Raw genomic sequence first — 17294 nt, forward strand, 5'->3', positions numbered from 1 at the left:
ATGGTCGTGCATTATAGAGATGGTCGTGGCCCGTCATGGTACATCAGAAATTGTGTTTAGTGACAATGGCCCTCAGTTTCAGAACATGGACGGGTCAGAGTTCAACAGGTTTGTAATGGGGCTTCATGCATAAGACATCAAGCTCAAAGTTTCCCCAGAGTAACGGCTTTGTCGAGTCAGGAGTGCGCATCATAAAGAGCAGCTTGAAAAAGTCTGTAGACGTCTGCCAGGCTCTTCTGAGTTACCGCGCGACGCCACTCAGCAATGGATATAGCCCAGCTGAACTTTTAATGGGAAGGAGGGTTAGGTCATCTGTGCCAGTGATAGACCATCTGCTAGAACCAAAAACTCCGTATCGCAAGGAACTCGTCGACCAGGAACAAAAGGGGTGCAACCTGCAGAAACAAAATTATGACAGACGACACAGAGCACGAGCTCTAACGGAACTCAGTGTAGGAACAAAGGTGTAGCTCACAGACCAAAGAATAAGTGGTGTTGTAAAGGAGAAAGATAGCAGCCCACGTTCATCCTGGGTGGCGCAGGAGCTGGAGTGAGGGAGATGGGCTTCGCGCGCAGAATGGTATGCTCTGCAGGATGTGCTCGACTGTTTCAGGTTGTAGACAGTGGCCAGAAACGGCGTCACCCCTAGAGCCGATCTTGAATAGTTGAGAGTTGGTGAACGCAGATCCAATGCGTAGCCTATGGAGCATGGCCTGTATGCCTCGAGGGAGGTTTTTCATGGAAACAAGGGGGCGATGGTGGTGCATGATGTCCTGTATCCCAGGGTGGAGCAGTTCAACAAGCTGCTGAACGGCCATTTTCCTGTCGGTGTCGTCCGGAGTTTGTAAACATGGCTGCAGCTCAGGTGTGCCAAGGACGATAGCTGATCCGCGCTTTTGTTGCCGCCGATACCGACGTGGGACGGAATCCATTGGAACGGGATATCTCCTCCGGTTAGTTTATGCTGAGCGCACGATCTTCTGATGCTGAGCGCTAAGATGTTGTCACACATGGGGTTCATCACGTCCCATACGGCGCTTCTCGAGTCAGTGAGAAGGACTTCCCTGGCGAACCCTCGCACCTGGACCGCAGCAGCTGCGTGTAGGAGAGCCAGGAGTTCAGAAGTCGTAGAGAATATCGGGTAACGCATTGTTCTCCCTTGCCAGGCCACGTTCACTGATGAGATGTAGAACGCACAAGTAGCACTTCTGGTACGGTCGTCTCATCTGTGAATACTAGAGTATGTGAGTGGTGAGCATCGCTTATCAGGTTCTCAGCCGCTACTCTAGAGTCAAGGGGACTACACACTCTCTTTTTATGAATGCCTTTTTATGGGCATGTTGCGAAGGCGTACTGTACATTCCCGTGGTCTCTTCTTGTGCCGATGAACGTAGAATTTCTCTTGGTGTTCATTTGTAAAGAATATGCGAAGGTAGTGGTGGTGGTGGTGATGGTGAAAGGGCTTGCCGTTGTCGGCCTCACGTATGTGGGCAACGTCACGACTGACGCCCTGGGGAAATGTGCGTCCTGGGCCGACTTCTAGGGGAACTGTGCCGACATATGTCTGAAAGCGTCTGAGGTAGTGGTGTACGTATGTATAACGTATTCAAGAACGAATTATCTGTTCACAAGCAGTTTGACACGTTACAAGCACACCTATCTAGGAATTCCGAAACTATCCTTTAAATGATAATGCAGGCAGCTGTAAAACTCCTGCCGCAAAACTAGTGGTGACATCTGATAGTTGGCTCCAGGGTTCAGTTTTCTGTGGAATAGAACGCCTTCCTTCCTCAATGCATGAAAGTTAGTGACGAATAATGAGCAAGTACGACTACGGTAAAAATGAAACCTCTCCTTTATTCTTAGCAAACAGTTCACAAAAAATATTGAGGTATGATACAGCCCGAGACACAACCACGACACTTGGATCGCTGCCCGAGAAACTCCTCGGCGGCGATCGCAGGCGGCATTAGAGAGACATAGAAAAGCACGTGACACTACATCCATAGTCAAGACCATCGCCCAGAACAAGCAGATCTGCATGAAAGCAAATACAAAGAGATGTACAACCATTACAAGTATATACTAGACATAGTTACAGTAAGGCATTTGGCACTTTCGTCGAACTTTGTGAAGCGTCGGGTGGTTCAAGTGTCGCGGAACTCATTTTAAGGCGTTGTTAAGCAGAACAATGGCAGTTGTTCAGCCGTATACTGTACTGAATTTGCGGCTCAAGAGCACTCCGACGGGAGCGCGGAACCTTAGCTCGCCTTTATCTTAACTGTTTCGTGGTCATCGCGACCGATCGGCTAGAACTTTGTTCGTTCTTGCTTCTTCGTCATACTGTGGACGTTCTTGACCTGTAAACGATAGCCTTCGCGCTTTACAAAGTACAAAATACTGACAAAAAAGCAAGAAAGCGGCGTGTGTCATATACACTCCGGAAGCAGGACCGCGATGCACGCCCTTAGCCAAGCACCACTCCGGTTGGTATGTTCTCAGAGAAACAGTATCATTCTATCCGGTGGTTGGCTTTGGGCGTATACGCAGTCAAGCTCCTTCGTGTTGTAACACACGTCTCAAACGCCGAGCATCAAACCAAGTCGACAACACAGTGCTTGCTTTGTTTCAGTCAAAAGGACAGAGGAGGTGACAAATACAGAATGAAAAGCACTATACTTCCGCGGATGAGCTTCTTGAGCGGCACTGTAACCACCCAAGAATAGTATCAATATGGTATATTTTATGGGCGTCGTTTATCACACATTAATTTGTTAGTACGCTATACGCAGACCTATGTGATTCCCTATACGGGGACTCTTGTCGGAGGCATCAAAGCTACGTCGCTACTTTGTTATTTCTAGTACGACAGTAAAAATATACTTTAAGATAATTTCTTTTCGACTGTAGTTCATTGCTATTTTTTAGCTTGGCCCCTCGTGCTAAATGCCAGGACGACGTAATATGTGATACCATTTTAATATTGTCACAAACACATGTTGCACGCACATATATCCTGTGTTGCTCGAGACATGCAAAACTTGTAAAACTTGAAACACCAGCACTCACAGCAAATTAAACGTCTATGGCTCGGTTGTGGAGCCCGAGGTCGGCAAACGACGCTGGCATATCTTTTCCAAGAGCATAACTGCAGTGCTCCAAATCTTCATCGTATTCTTCAGACAAAACGAACATGCACTTTGGTCAGGTGTTCCTGTACGCATTTTACGAAAACTGGACATAATTGGTGAAGGACAAAATGGCGTAGGTGCAGGCGAGCTGGTGGATGAGCCCCATACTGAAGATGCCCGAGCAATGGGCGGAAGACAGAAGACACAATTTCGTGTTGTGTCTTCTGTCTTCCGCCCATTGCTAAGGCATCTTCAGTACGGATACATAATTTGTGGCACTTTTTGGCACACTTCATAACTGTTTACAAGCGATGAACAATCCTTCCCTGCTTCTTAAAAAAGACCGTGCGCATCAAATGCTAAGATGTTACACTGATTCCACTTTTGCGCTTTCCTCCACGGATCATAGTCTCGCTGATCTTGAGATCAGTATGCATTCTTCCTTGAGGAAGTCGTGTGCTGAGATTACATCCGACGTTCCTCCTTGCAAAGGACAGAATCCCTCAGAGTCCGGCTTTTGTAACCACCCTCATAGGTTTAAGCACTCGTCCTATTTTTTATGCGCACATAACAACAGTTTCTTTTACTTCACATATCCGATCGCACCCGCGCACGTTCTCAGTCCACGCAGATTCGTGGCGTAACGCGAAACGAATGGCATGTGCTGCTTTCCCTTCCAGGCCGTCACCCGTTACCTTCGCCGTTCATTTGCATCACCACACCCATTCGGCCACTTGAAAATCTGCTACGATTATGACATTGCAATTCTTGATATGGAAACTAATAGTTTTACACGGACATAGAATGTGAATCACGGCTTTCTGCGCCACAAAGTGCTATAAATATACGTAGCCGTTAGATCGTTACAACTAAATAGTAGGTTTTACTATATCGTACGCTGTCGCCTTTGCGTACGTTATACTAAAACTCACTAATAACATCGAAACCCTTTCACGAATTTTACTAAGTGCGCAATTAGCGCGTTTTAGTAGATCGGAAGCACTCTACGAACACGATACGATAAAGAACGTTGTCGAGGTCACAGACCAGGAATATGACGTCAGCCACTCGAAATGATGGCAAGGTTGGATTATCACGTTTTCGGAACCCTTGTCGCGAACACTTTCCGATCTGCTAATGTTATGGAGTTGTCTCGCGACGTAAACCCCCAATTATTATTATTATCTCTGTTATGCAACGTACTTCGGAACGACCAACTAAACCGAACAGCATGAGCTCGACAAGTGATGCAAGTGAAAGGCGCAGCACAGCTTTACTGATGTCTTTCGGTTTCTACGTTCACATACCGTCGCATACAGTTCCCTTGACAATGAAACCAAACTAAGCACATGCGTTTGTGCTCAGAGGGGACCTCCTGGCATGGTTCTCACATTTCTCTCAGCAGCTTCTTGTCTTTGTGTGTGTGTGTGTGTGTGTGTACGAATTGACTTCGGCTCTTCACGGTGTGGGCAACGAACCGGAAAAAAATGTGTGTCTTCTGGTGTTGTAGTATTTGCCAGCCAGCAATATTTGTACAGCCAGCCAATACTTGCTAGGAGAAATACCTCATGCCATCATCATTCATAATTGCTGTTGTTGCAACGATACCGCTGCGAGGTTACCGCTGATGTTCTCAAGCAGTATGGACGTTTTGCGGTTACTTTTTTTTTTTCTCTCTCTCTCTAGGGTTGAAGATACCATACAAGCTTCTAACGTAGCGTCACTGAGGCACACAAGGAGCCTTCCGCGTCCTTCCGTTTGTGCGCCATTAGCGCGACCTATTGTTCCACCTGTGGTCACACGCGCCCAGCAGAATCCCATCAGTGACTTAATGACATTTTCTTACTCATCATGGCAGCAGCGATCACTATCTGACAAAGGTGCCTTGACGCAACTGTGATTGTTAAAATGCGGCTCAAACAAAGACACAATGTCGAAAGTTTTTGCTTCAGTCAACAAGCTATATAGTGAATGTTGGGTGGGGTTTTCTAATGTTATTCGGTGTACTTTAGTGCCACCTTCAACTTTCGCCTTCAGCACTTCGAGCAGCACGTAGTATAGGAAGTAAGGATGCATAGAGGTGCACTTATAGGGCGAAATTATTTTTCTGTTCACTCAACGTGACGTTCCGCACCTACCAGCTTTTCCTACACACTTGTCCTTTCAATATGTAATGCTACTTGGGTAAGTTTGAGATAATGGCTTTCGTCTTCCAGTCAGCGTCCCTTCGACATGCTTGAGCACATGTCGAACTGCGGCTTTCAATGCTATAGCAGTCATAAGTGACAAGGTATGGTACCGGTCGGATCGACAGGTCTACGGAACCGGAGGCGGGAACTACTGCTGAGTCAACGCTATACAGACTGAAGATCACGTGGTTATCATTAGATGGACGTCAGCATATCATTAAGAGCACGTCAGGCTCCAGTGACGATTAGATCGTGTTTAGTCTAGGTGACGTTGGCTGAGGCCGTGATCTGCAAAGCACATGTTCATGGTAACGAAACTGGTTCATTCACGCTGCATCTCTGTGGGAGACACAAAAAAGTAAACCAGAGAATACCGCGGCTCTCTATCGCGAACCGAGTGTTAAATACTTCTCACCGATCTTTAATACTGGAAAAGGCACCAGTGTAGGATGTATGTGTATTTTTACTGCAATGGCTGGTTATCGTTCACGCATCATCGCAGCCATCTTTCCTGCAGACTTACAGCTCACCCTGTGGCACTACAGTTTTGAGTAGAATGCTGCGTCAGTTATGCGAGTAAATACGACAATTGGAAAGGGTGAATTGTACAGAATTTGGAACGGGAAGAGCATGCGTGTAAAGCTTCCGGGCATCGCGTGGACTCTTCACGGTATGCATGAGGTATTCTAAACTATTTTTATGTAATGTCCGCTGTTCTTCGCGAGTTAGAACACACTCGCGAAGTGTGTTCTAACTTCGCATCACAGCAATGTTTCAAGCGGGTAAATCTGTTTACATGCGGGATCAGGTTACTATTCTACATTTATTTTGCTGTCTGTCCGACCGGTTAAACACACCGTCACCTAGACTGATAGGAGCCGCAGCTCACGATCAAGATTGTTTTGTTTTCTTCGTGGACAGCTCCGAGAAATGAGACATTGCGCTGATAAGTTACCCGCCAACCAACACCCCGATGCACATTTGAACTTTCAGTATAGACTGTGCCGCTTGGGAACGCACGTGTCAACGAAGTGTTTCCAACAGGACTAGAAGACGGTTGGTCGCAGCTCGGCTTCATATGACTCTCAGGAAGTGTGCTGTTCAACTGTGTATTACTTATCGGGTGAGTAACATTGTTTATAGACAGTTCTTAACATTTTCGCACTAAGTGCACATTTCACCGTTTCACCGTATTCGCAAACATGTGCTAATTCAAACTGTGTCCGTATATACCGCATATGCACATCCGGCTTCGGCTTTGTGTGACGTAAGCATAAGCAAGCACGCTTTTGCTGACGTCACATGGGTGTATGACAGAAATAACGACGACCGAGGGCTGTTTTAAAAGTTGCCAAAAACATAGTTAACAAATGGTGTAATGGTATGTAGCCCTGAACCTTCACGAGGCAATAATCGGAAGCAGTGTCGATGATGTCACCGGGAAGAGGCCTTAGGAAACTTAAGTTATGCGTGACTTGCTGCGAGTTTGACTGAAATATTTTGCGCGTCTATTTTGAGCATCCTATGCAGTCATGTGGCAGCAGCTTTGCGTTCGGGCTGTCACTTTACGACCCTTTTCTTGGATATGACAAATCACTCCACCCCTGTATATCACTGACGTTGCAACAGTAAGACGCCTCGTGTACCGCGTCAGTGCTCAAGGACGATATAGTGTAGTCTATTATCCAGCTGAGGCCAACCACAGCATCGTAGAATGGACTAAAAAAATTAAAATTGAATGATCTGCAACTGGAATTACCTGTTGCATTGAAGCACGTAGAAACTACCGTTTAAACGTGATGACGGAAAAGGTGAGAACCCAGAAGCTAAAAGTGAAGAAACAAGGTTGTGAGGTTATGTCTACGGAATCGGACTTTTATCTAATCTGAACCCTGCCAACAAAGCGCTCATACCAGGCGAAGGCACAGTGAGAGTTTGAGGTCTTTTTTTTTCTTTCGCTGTCGAAGGTATCGTGCAGTTTCAACTGCAGTGGCTAGGAACAACCTTCCTGTCGCTTGACAAACTCATACTATAGCTTTGGTCGATGCTTGTTCGCTTTTTTCCCCAGGAAGCAGCGAATTATTTGCTTAGGAAAAGAAAATATGTTGGCCCGATTCTACATTGGGCCGGCTACTCCAGACGCTTGAATTATGCCGATACTTATGTCTGTTACGATGAGTGCTCCGCTACGGTCTTGACGAATAAAGTCAGACAGTGGAACACAGCTTTACCGGTATGCACAACTGGTCGCGCTCCGAGCACTTTCTTGATGTCGAGAGACGGGTTTTAGAGCACATCCAAGGCACTCTGAAACCCGTCACGACTTGCTGAAACACTCACGGTTCAGCAGTATGTGCTCCATGTCCTGTGGCACTCCACATACTGAACAGTGTGGTGAGGCAGCTATTCCGATACGATGCGAAAACGCGTGGCCAAGGGGGACTTTAAGCCGGGACTGCTGAAGCAGTAACTCCAGTGGTCTGGACGTCCGCGAAAAACAGGGGCGTCGGAGGTCCCTCGCCACAGGGTGTACGAGGTCAAGGATTGGTATATTTCTGCATGCAGAGAAAGGGCGCACTCGAACGGCACATGCTACACGCGATGCAGAATGTCTTCAAATATGTGAAACACTTCCACTTGGGGCATTCAGTTAATTAGAAAATGGTATTCGAGTATCAGAAATGAACATCTTTACGTTTTGGAATATATGTTATGTCAGAAGGGTAGTGACGGTACCAGTGAAGATGTTTGTCAAGTAACAGGTTGTTCCTATACAGGAAGCACAATTCATACAGGTGAACATGCAAACCCTGTAAAAACCTGCCTTGTAATACGGAATGCAAAACATCCTGCCCCCGAATTTCCTCTATTAGAAAGAGAGGGTGGCCCCCACAGCCTGAACTCGGGGAGGGGGGCTCCCCCCTTTCCCCCACCTTCCGATGCCCCTGCGCGAAAGTATTCGGTGGGGCTCTGAGCAGTCCAGTGAAGCATTGAGATTCGGCTTCAGATGACACCGAGCACACTCTTCGCGCCCAGTGAAGTGGATTTGCTGCGTGGGCGAGCGTTGGTGGATATGAAGCGATAGTCGTTCAGCTACTTCGTTGCCACTAATGCTGACGTGGCCTTGGTGCCCCCGGACTTCGTTACTTTTAATCAAGGCTGCTTGTACAGTGCTGGACAAAAGTTTACGGAACACACTCCGACGCATTCCTTCCTCAGAGTGACACGCTAGCGGCGAATGGGACCACACGGACTTATAGACATGTGCTAGTCACCTGCTTCCATGTCCGCACGGTGCCATTCGCTACTAGCGTGTCACTCTGAGGAAGGTACGCACTGAAGCGTGTTTCGTAAACTTGTGTCCAGCACTGTACAATTCACCGTATGAAGCGCGGTAAGGCCACTTTCAAAATCGCTGGAGATGACTCAGGAGTGTATGGCTGGTACCGTGGCGACCTACAGAATGGCGCTGAAGGTAGTTCTGCAGCAGTGGCCGAGCGTAGGTGTACCAAATGGATGACGTGTGCACATGAGAGCTTGAGATAAAAAGACCGCCGGTTCACCCGTTTCGCGACGCGGATCTGTCTCCTCGCTTTGTGGTACTCCCCCTCCAGAGTCAGTAGTCGAAAGACGTGTGTTTCAGCGTTTTTCTTACACTTCATATGTACTGTGAGCCTGGATTAATTTCGCGTTTGAGTGAGATTACACACCTATGGATACCCGAACGGGATCGATGATAGTTTGAACCTATTAGAATTAGAGGGATCCCCTGTGACGCGTTGGTAGACGAGTGTAGTGGCAAAACGCCTCTAGCGTCTCTAGATGCCACAGGTGGTCCTTGTGCTTCAGCAAAAGGTTCGGTGAAGCTCTCGGTACGACCTCGGGAAAGCGTGACTCTCCTTATCAGGATACGCCATAGGGGTGTTGCAGATGTTGCACGTAAACCATGCAGGGCTGGTAAATGGTATGCAAGCATCGGCGCCCGTTCACAATATATTGTCTTCCTCACATCCGCATGCATATGCAGTCTTCACACATGCTGACATGCACGCCTCGCCGTAGAAAGGAAATAAGATAGTGGGGCTTAATGTGATGGGGCTTGGGGGAGTGGGGCTTAATGCCGACTAGCAGTAAGTGGGTATTGTTGACGTGACCAACCTCATAAACTGTATCCGGTCTGTTAAGTAAATCAGCAATCCAGTTCAGCATGTGGCCACGGACTTGCTTTTCGTACAGTGCATACAGCACGTGCATGTGGTTCACGATGTCGTACGTCCATCTGTGTTATTCACGATGGCCGTAAAATACGGCCATCGTGATGTGGCCATAGGCAAGTTCTCCTCCTCGTTATGTGACACCAGATGGATGATGCACGTGGTGTTACGTGTATGTCTAAAGCCTGTAATTGCGTGCGGAAGAAGTTTTCTACTCTCTAGGAACCACTGCAGCCGGCTCAGCACAAGCGATTTTGGAATCTCAGCCCGTTCAGCTTCTAAGCCGGAAGCACTCTATGACGTTTGCAGATTTTCTGGGTTTGAGGACAGTGACTAGAACTGGAGACTTCCACGCCACAGGAATTATTCTGCTGGTCCAGGAACCGATTTACCAAATTCAAGAGTATGGTTTTGACTTTCGGGCCCACATTTGTGATAGCTTGCCACGTTATGCATCTGCATCTTGTGCAGAATGACGCCTCTGACTATGGTTGACTAACAGCAAGTCGCCCATTGTGAGTTCTACATTCATGGACTCATCTACTGGTGATGCCTGGAGATCAACTGTGTTTGTGGCTATGGCAACTGCCAAGCCTGTATGGCTCAGTGGCCGACGCAGCTGAGGAATTGAAGGGAGCTTGTCACTCACACTAGATTCGGTAGACGTAAGGTATGAACTCAATGCCCGAAAGAGAGACTGCTGTGCCACAGCTTGAGCTAAAGCACCTCACAACTTCCCAGAAGAAAACGTAAAAAAATAAGCAGCGTCAGTTTTTGCGCGATACAGGGGCGGGGTAGGTGTCACTGTACATTTGTCATGTTGCCACGATTGGTCAGCCAATTCTGGCTGATGCGTAGTTTGCTACGCAGCAGTCAGAATTGCATCCGACTATGTCTAAGCCTGAACTCGGTTCACAATTACGGTCGTTCGAAACGGAAATTCTGATATTTTCTTTGCGCTACTGCGATATATACTTCGAATTGTGTGGAAAACGTGACATGCGCATTGGAATGCCTCGACAAGGCCCAAATCAGGAGTCTTACGCTGCCTCATGCAAGGGCACACCAAGTTACACGTATAGTTACACGTATGGCAAAGTATGTCGAAATGGATGTGACACTATGCGTTTTTGTTTTTTTTTAAATGTAGGTCAGCTTCCTGTAAAGCGCTCTAACAACGATTGCAACTCCGGTTCACATTGCTCATGGGAATTGTCCATAATTTCCTCCTCACTGCCACCACTTCTAAACTGGACTATAGATGATCTGTCTACTGTCAGCGGTATCGTTTCTGCGTTTCGAAGTGAAGTGAGAATCGGAGGAAAGACTACAACCCCCGTACGTCGTACTTCGTTATACCTGGGTGACCAGAGGTACACCAGGACCTTCTTTTGCGCGGAGACGGATGCACGGAAACTTTTGTGTTTCTGAATTAAGGACGATCGTATAACCTGGATTGGCCACCTTCCGTCATTGTTTTGAAACGGTGAAGAAACGCGTGTGTGTTTTCGACGCAACTCTCTGATTAGGAAGCTTTCCTTGTTTCTGTTTTTTCTCTCTTTCTTCCTTTCACTCTTATGGCCCGTTTTTTTACATTGAGATATATGGTCACCCAAGACATACCTCAATACAATAATATAAATCATGTGCCCAAGTCACAATATGATAGAGAGATACAAAGGAAAACCACTATCGTGGCATGGTAATAAAAGCAGAAAAGAGATAAAAGCAGGTGACGTCTTGCACTAGCACGTGCTTTGCACTCCAGTCTCGATACAAAAAGGCTTAAAACTTTATGCGCAATATGGGGGAAGCCGAACAAAGCTTAATGCTGGGAAGCCTCATGTGATCACCTATAGGGACGACAAGGTGCTTCTTCGTACAGGAATGTGCCAGATAGTCGGAAACGAACAAAACTTACTTAATGACTTTCTTAAATGGAACATGGGTTTCGACGTATAGGAAACACAATACTTTTTCCAGTAAAATTTTGATAGCAATGCAGTCGGCAAATGCAAATAGCGGAGCAACGACTATCAGGTTTATTGTGCGTGATACTTGTAAACATTTGAAAATAACGACCGAAATACATAGTATGGTACAAAATTACCATGATGGCGAGTATTTTTAAATTATAAAATCGAGGCGCTTTGTTTGTAAAGTCTGTCTTTCGGGGGAAATTATAGGTTACTTATTACCACATAGTAGCTCCACTCACTGAACACTAAAAAATACTATGTGAGTTTTGCCAGTGTGTTACAAAACCGTCCGATATAACCGTGCGTTGAATGCGTTCTATGTTGATATGTATAAATGTACGCGGCAGTTATCGTATTCCGCCGCTTTATCCGTCCATGTTGCGGCAAGCTTCCCAGCTAGTGCAAGGCTGTGAGGTTCACTCTGAGGCTTGATGATTATATTTTCACCAAACTAAACCACGAGCAGTGGGGTCGAGTACCGCATGTGACGATGAAACACCCCAATCACCGTCGCAAAAATAAAGTTGTCGTTCCCAAGCAGGACCGAAACCCTATACCCTCGAATCACACGAAGCGCCGCGAAATGAGGGTGACACGGTACTCACAGTACTAGATTTTCTTTCGATATTACTAGTTAGAAGCAAACCGCAGTGACGACACTGAGAAAGGGATATGTCGACTTTTCCCTTATTGCATACCGATGTTCAGATTACCTGCGATCGTTTCCTACAGCACACGAGAAGCCCAACATGACCTCCCGGAGTGACACGCACTCCTTCTTCATTACTATACGAAGCCCTTACGACTAGACGAATGTGCGTGCCGCAGCTGTGCAGTCTAGTGCAATCCTAAGCTAACGCTGCAGCTCTTTGTAAGAAGCAAGAGAAGAGATATGTCTACGTGACAGCTTGAGACAAAGCGATTGAACAGCATTAAATGTGCTAAATGCTCACGTGCGCAAGCAGTGGTACATTGCTGGGCACCTGACATCGGGCGAAAGCTATGCGCATGCCACACCGAAGAAGCCCGTTGTCGAGATGTAGCATTGTGACGTTAGAAGCATTGGTGACATTATACGTGTAAAAGTACTCTTTAACGAGGTTGCTGTGCAAGTGCCGTCTTGCTTATGGTACACGCCTTCCACTTCTGAAATTAGCTTCCAGAGTGAAGGCTACAGGGCTCTCTAGACCACTCCTGACTGCCGAATTTTATAACGTCGTTTTTTTTTTTTTCCCTTTCGATATCGGGCGGTTGACCTGACTGTACTGTCTTCATGGATGTATGGATCGATGAATGTTTAGGAGGAAAAAAAAAGAAAGAGGGCTAAAGGCGCCTTCAGTGTGTCATTATTGTCGTAGATTGTGGCCTGGGGTATTTAGTTGAATGCGCTACGCTGCTATCTTCGAAAGGAAGTGGGCCCATGCGAAATACGGCACACGGCGGTGATGCGTTATCGCGAGGGGTATATAATCTCAGCATTAAATTTTAAATTGAACAAGGAGCCATCGGAAAGAATTATCTGTCCCCCATTACCTCCAGGTCTATAGATCGATTTACAGTTCAGCTACGTTTTGTCTCCTTTAAAATATCGACCTCCGAAAAGCAATGAGCTCTTTGTCGCAGAGACTTTTGTCGTCGATATCGAATTTTGTCGAAAGCTTTTGTGGTGTACTCGGGTGAGTCGAAGTCAAACGTGCACAATTACAAGTTACTCATAGCCACAGTTGCTTCGCGGCGCTAACACGGAATAAGAAAACATTCAAAGTTTTACAACAGGGAGTAATCGATATCGTTGAACGAGTCTGTGCTTCCGTGATACCGTCCATAAGTTATCGTGCACATGCACATGGTCGTCATTCCTTGTAGAGGAATTCCGCGTTTGGTTTGTTATCCTCTACAGGGCCAGGGTACCGTACAACGCGCATAACCTAGTCAGGGACCCCTTCAAATAAACGACCTGGCCGTATCTTTTCAAAAGTGGTATACAGAGTTTGTAGACTTCACTAAACGCTGCGCATTATTTCAAACTCTGGGCTCTAATTACATGCGGATATCCACGTTCTACCCCCCGGTCCAGTTATGCAACCAGCGGAACACATTTCTTGTAGGCATCGTGCGTTTTTCTTCCTCTTTCTTTCCCGTATGGTGTTGTGCGTCAATGATGAACTTTGCGCAACTACTTCGCAACAATCTAGGACAGTTTTGGTCGCTACAAAAGAAAATCTGCAGTGGCACGTTGTATGCGTGTAGACGATAGGTGGCCACGTTATATCAGTTGGTAGCAAGTGTATCGTACAAGCTTTGCGTCACGAAAGGTCAAGCACAGTAGACGGGGGACGGGGGGGGGGGTACACTGTGCGGCGACTATACTGTACCACTATCTCCAGATGTACTCCTCTAACCATATAGAAGCACCATTGGTATGGGTAAAGGATCCTGTATACCACTCATTTGCTTGGAAACGCCGTAGATTTCACGAGGCTGCTAAGCACATAAATCAGCTGATATGAGGATATTTACAAGAGAAGAAGCCATCGCCGACTCGATGACTCAAACGCCAGCTGCACGACCTGAGACTGAAGCCAACGTCATGGCTACACACACACACGCGCGCACACACACACAGATGCAACACCTCAGTATTGTTCACAGAGCGTCTGACGTTCACAGGATGTTCGTTGTACTGAGGCAGTTACACCCAATATCCACACATTCGCTAAAGGTCATAGCTGCAGTGTAGTGACTTGGACTGGGAACAGTGCTTGGACTGTCCCCCTCCATAATATGCCTCTTTTTTCGCAGAGTAGATATTCATGGCTGGGATAATGTGAACCCGTAATCCCGAACTTCCCGACGGGGTCTGACCTCCCCGTTGCTCGCGTGTCGAAGGCCGTGAGAAAGTCACGTGGCTCTTGCAGCAACAGTAGAAAAAGAGTTTCGCAAAGGCTACCCTGAACGTCCGGTGCGTCGCAGCGTAGATGTAACTGTACGTGCATGAGTGAGAGAGGGCCATCCACCAAGCCGCGTCGATGAGGTGTGACGCCACCGGGCGAGCCAGGGACACGCTTGCGGCGACTACGGCAGGACCCCACATGGCTATCGTCATAACGTACACGGTGACATGGCTCTGCAACAGCTCTCTCGCCCAAGAGTCAGCTGGATCATTGCGTCGAAGGGCGCACGCTGTGCAAGCGAAGCAAATGACCGAGACTAGAATAGGTAGTCCGATGAAGACGCAAGCAACTGGCACGTGAACCGGGAGGAGGAAGATCCCGTTGGCACTGCAGAAATTGGGTCCAACGTCGAAGGCACGCTGCGCCGCAGCGAGTGCTATCGCAGATGTCCAGCAAAAAAGAACTGCTAACAGCACACGAGACTTTGTCCAGCAGAGACGGTGAGTCACTGGTGAAGACGAAACTCGAGCGCGCAGTTCACATGAGAGAAAGGCGTACGAGAGGACGGAAGCGAAGAAACAGACGACGACTAAGGCCCATTGAAAGCGACACAAACCGGAGTCCTGGGCCACGTTGGCCAGGATTGCGACGCACATAGATGGCAGAACCACGGCTGACACAAGCAAGTGAGCAAGGGCAGCCGAAGCAAGGAAGGCGTTGCCACGGGCGCGAAGAGGTTCCATCACTACGACGGCGGATATGATGAAGACGCCACCGACCGAGCCTCCAGCTGCGACGCAGGACAAAAGGCTTAAACGGACGGCCGCACTAGAACTAGAGACCATGTCCTCGCGGAACGGCGGCGAGGAGTAGTTTACCGGGGAAGATGCCATCGGGGGAGGGCTGGACAAGAGGTCTTGCACCCGCCTGCAGATAAAGAATAAGAGAGAAATTAGACTCCACTCTTTGACTTAACCCCTATATGAACACAGCTCTGATGTGCAGTCGGATTCGCGTCAAAATATTAACCTTTCTGTAACAAAATGCCTGCTGGAGTACACTCATTAGACAAAAAGGTGTGCAAGGCAAAGAAACCTCTCGTTATGTTCCGGTCCTCCACGTGTGCAGAGGAATACCAAGCGCGATGGGTGAGATTGCAGGCCATTAGCTAGTGAGAGCGACATAGTACGACGTAGGACACGAAATCACAAAAGCTGTCTCATCGGCGTAGTACTGGTGCGAAATCATGTATACTGTTACTCTGACTTCTGTATAGACAGCTTTTGGATCAGGTTTATCCTTAGCGGCTCAGTTCCAATTCAGCAGCGGTAAACAAAGTGATATTCGTGTTGAGGACTGACAATTATACGAGGTACTGATTCTATCATGGCTAAATTATATTCGTCGGGGTATTTTTATGTATCATCATTACTACTTCCATACACTACTAGCAGAGCTGTTACAAATCATATCTTTATTGCAAAAAGTAGACTTTTTTTTCTACATAATTTTCACGTTGTGAACACTCTTTTGATTCCTTTGAATGCTATATTCGGCACAAAGTATTCGGATCCGGCTAAGCCGAATCCAGGGTGCTTTTTTTCTACAGTCATCATCGCCATCATCATCATAATCACAATTCAAATCCTAGTCCAGGGATCTCGTCCGCTTTTCGGACTTGGAAGCACGAGATACGGGTATACCAAATGCTGAAAACATGGATTAGTGTCTACTGGCAGACGTAGGCATAAGAGATATGGGTTAGCTAGCCGCTTGGTGGAGGCTAAGTTCCTCAAAGTGCTTATAAGGTTCACCAACGGCACGACGTCTCTTCGCAAGTTTCGCGTGGCACGGCGCACAGGAAGGGACGTAGTGTGACGCGGCACAGTATTTTGCGGTCGCCCAACGCGAATCGAACGCGAAGTTGATCGTACGCATTTACCTCAACTGTGAAATGAACGAAATGATCAGGTACTTCAGGTATTTATTCATACTGCTTGGGAATCACCAAGTGCTTGGGATTCTTTTTTTTTAAATTCCACGTTAGCGCCGCGAAGCAACTGTGGCTATGAGCAGCGTAGAATCGTAGACAGATGGAGAGAGGACAGGGGGTAAGTATGCGTCCTGGGCCGATTTCAGAGGGAACTGTACCGCCATTCGTCTGGAAAGTCTGCCGGAAAACCCAGGGGAAAACCCCAAACAGCACAGCCGGTGACGGGATTCGAACCCGCGTCACCTCCCAGTCTCTGCGCGTGGAAGGCGATAATCCTAACCACTACGCCAGTAACTTGGGCAATAAACCGGGTATTCGGTATTCCAGAAAAAGAAAAGAAAAGAAGGGATTGAACAGACATTTGGTGGTTCTGAATACTAGCTCCGTATACGTACTAGACATCAAACATTTGGGGGACATAGTTATAACTGAGAGGATGCCCTCGATTATATCTTAATGTGATATTATAGTGAAGCAGGCACACGGGTAAAACAGGGATGGAACCCAAAGATATACACGGGAACACTTCGACGCGATTATTACGTGAAATAAGTCTCGCGTGTATTGATTATTCCCCTGATCAGTTTATCTGATCTTTTTGTCACTTTGGCAGGATAAATTATCACTAGTAGTATATAAGTAATATTCGTGCATATCACAGCGGCCACAAAATGCTAGACTATGTTTGACATCGGGCATTTCTCACGCATTCCCGTCCAGTACATAGAGATGTTGCGAATCAGCCGCTGTGCGAGTTCGCAGAGGTGTTAAGAGAATCTGATTTTTTTAATAAAAAATCGACGAACATTTCTGAGGAGATTCCACGCGTCTGAGCATGCGCTACGTCCACATGTGCACTTATACACTTCGCAGGAAAATATAAAATTCCCGCGA

At 47.1% G+C, this 17294-nt stretch overlaps 1 protein-coding gene and 1 long non-coding RNA gene across 2 annotated transcripts in view; one reads left to right on the forward strand and one right to left on the reverse strand.

Annotated features, from left to right (window-relative positions):
• The first annotated feature begins 6355 nt into the window (after nt 1-6355).
• The window catches only part of LOC135378216 (uncharacterized), a 117386-nt gene continuing 106447 nt past the window's right edge, over nt 6356-17294 (forward strand). Inside the window, exon 1 of the long non-coding RNA XR_010418313.1 lies at nt 6356-6443. This is a non-coding gene — a long non-coding RNA (uncharacterized LOC135378216). The remainder of the gene's footprint in view (nt 6444-17294) is intronic.
• The window catches only part of LOC135378215 (uncharacterized), a 159552-nt gene continuing 152758 nt past the window's right edge, over nt 10501-17294 (reverse strand). Inside the window, exon 3 of the mRNA XM_064611160.1 lies at nt 10501-15334. Coding sequence (XP_064467230.1) covers nt 14230-15334 — 1105 coding nt within the window. The 3' untranslated portion in view covers nt 10501-14229. The remainder of the gene's footprint in view (nt 15335-17294) is intronic.

This window comes from Ornithodoros turicata, chromosome 1 (genome assembly GCF_037126465.1).
Source record: "Ornithodoros turicata isolate Travis chromosome 1, ASM3712646v1, whole genome shotgun sequence".
In the NCBI taxonomy this organism is placed as follows: Eukaryota; Metazoa; Arthropoda; class Arachnida; order Ixodida; family Argasidae; genus Ornithodoros; species Ornithodoros turicata.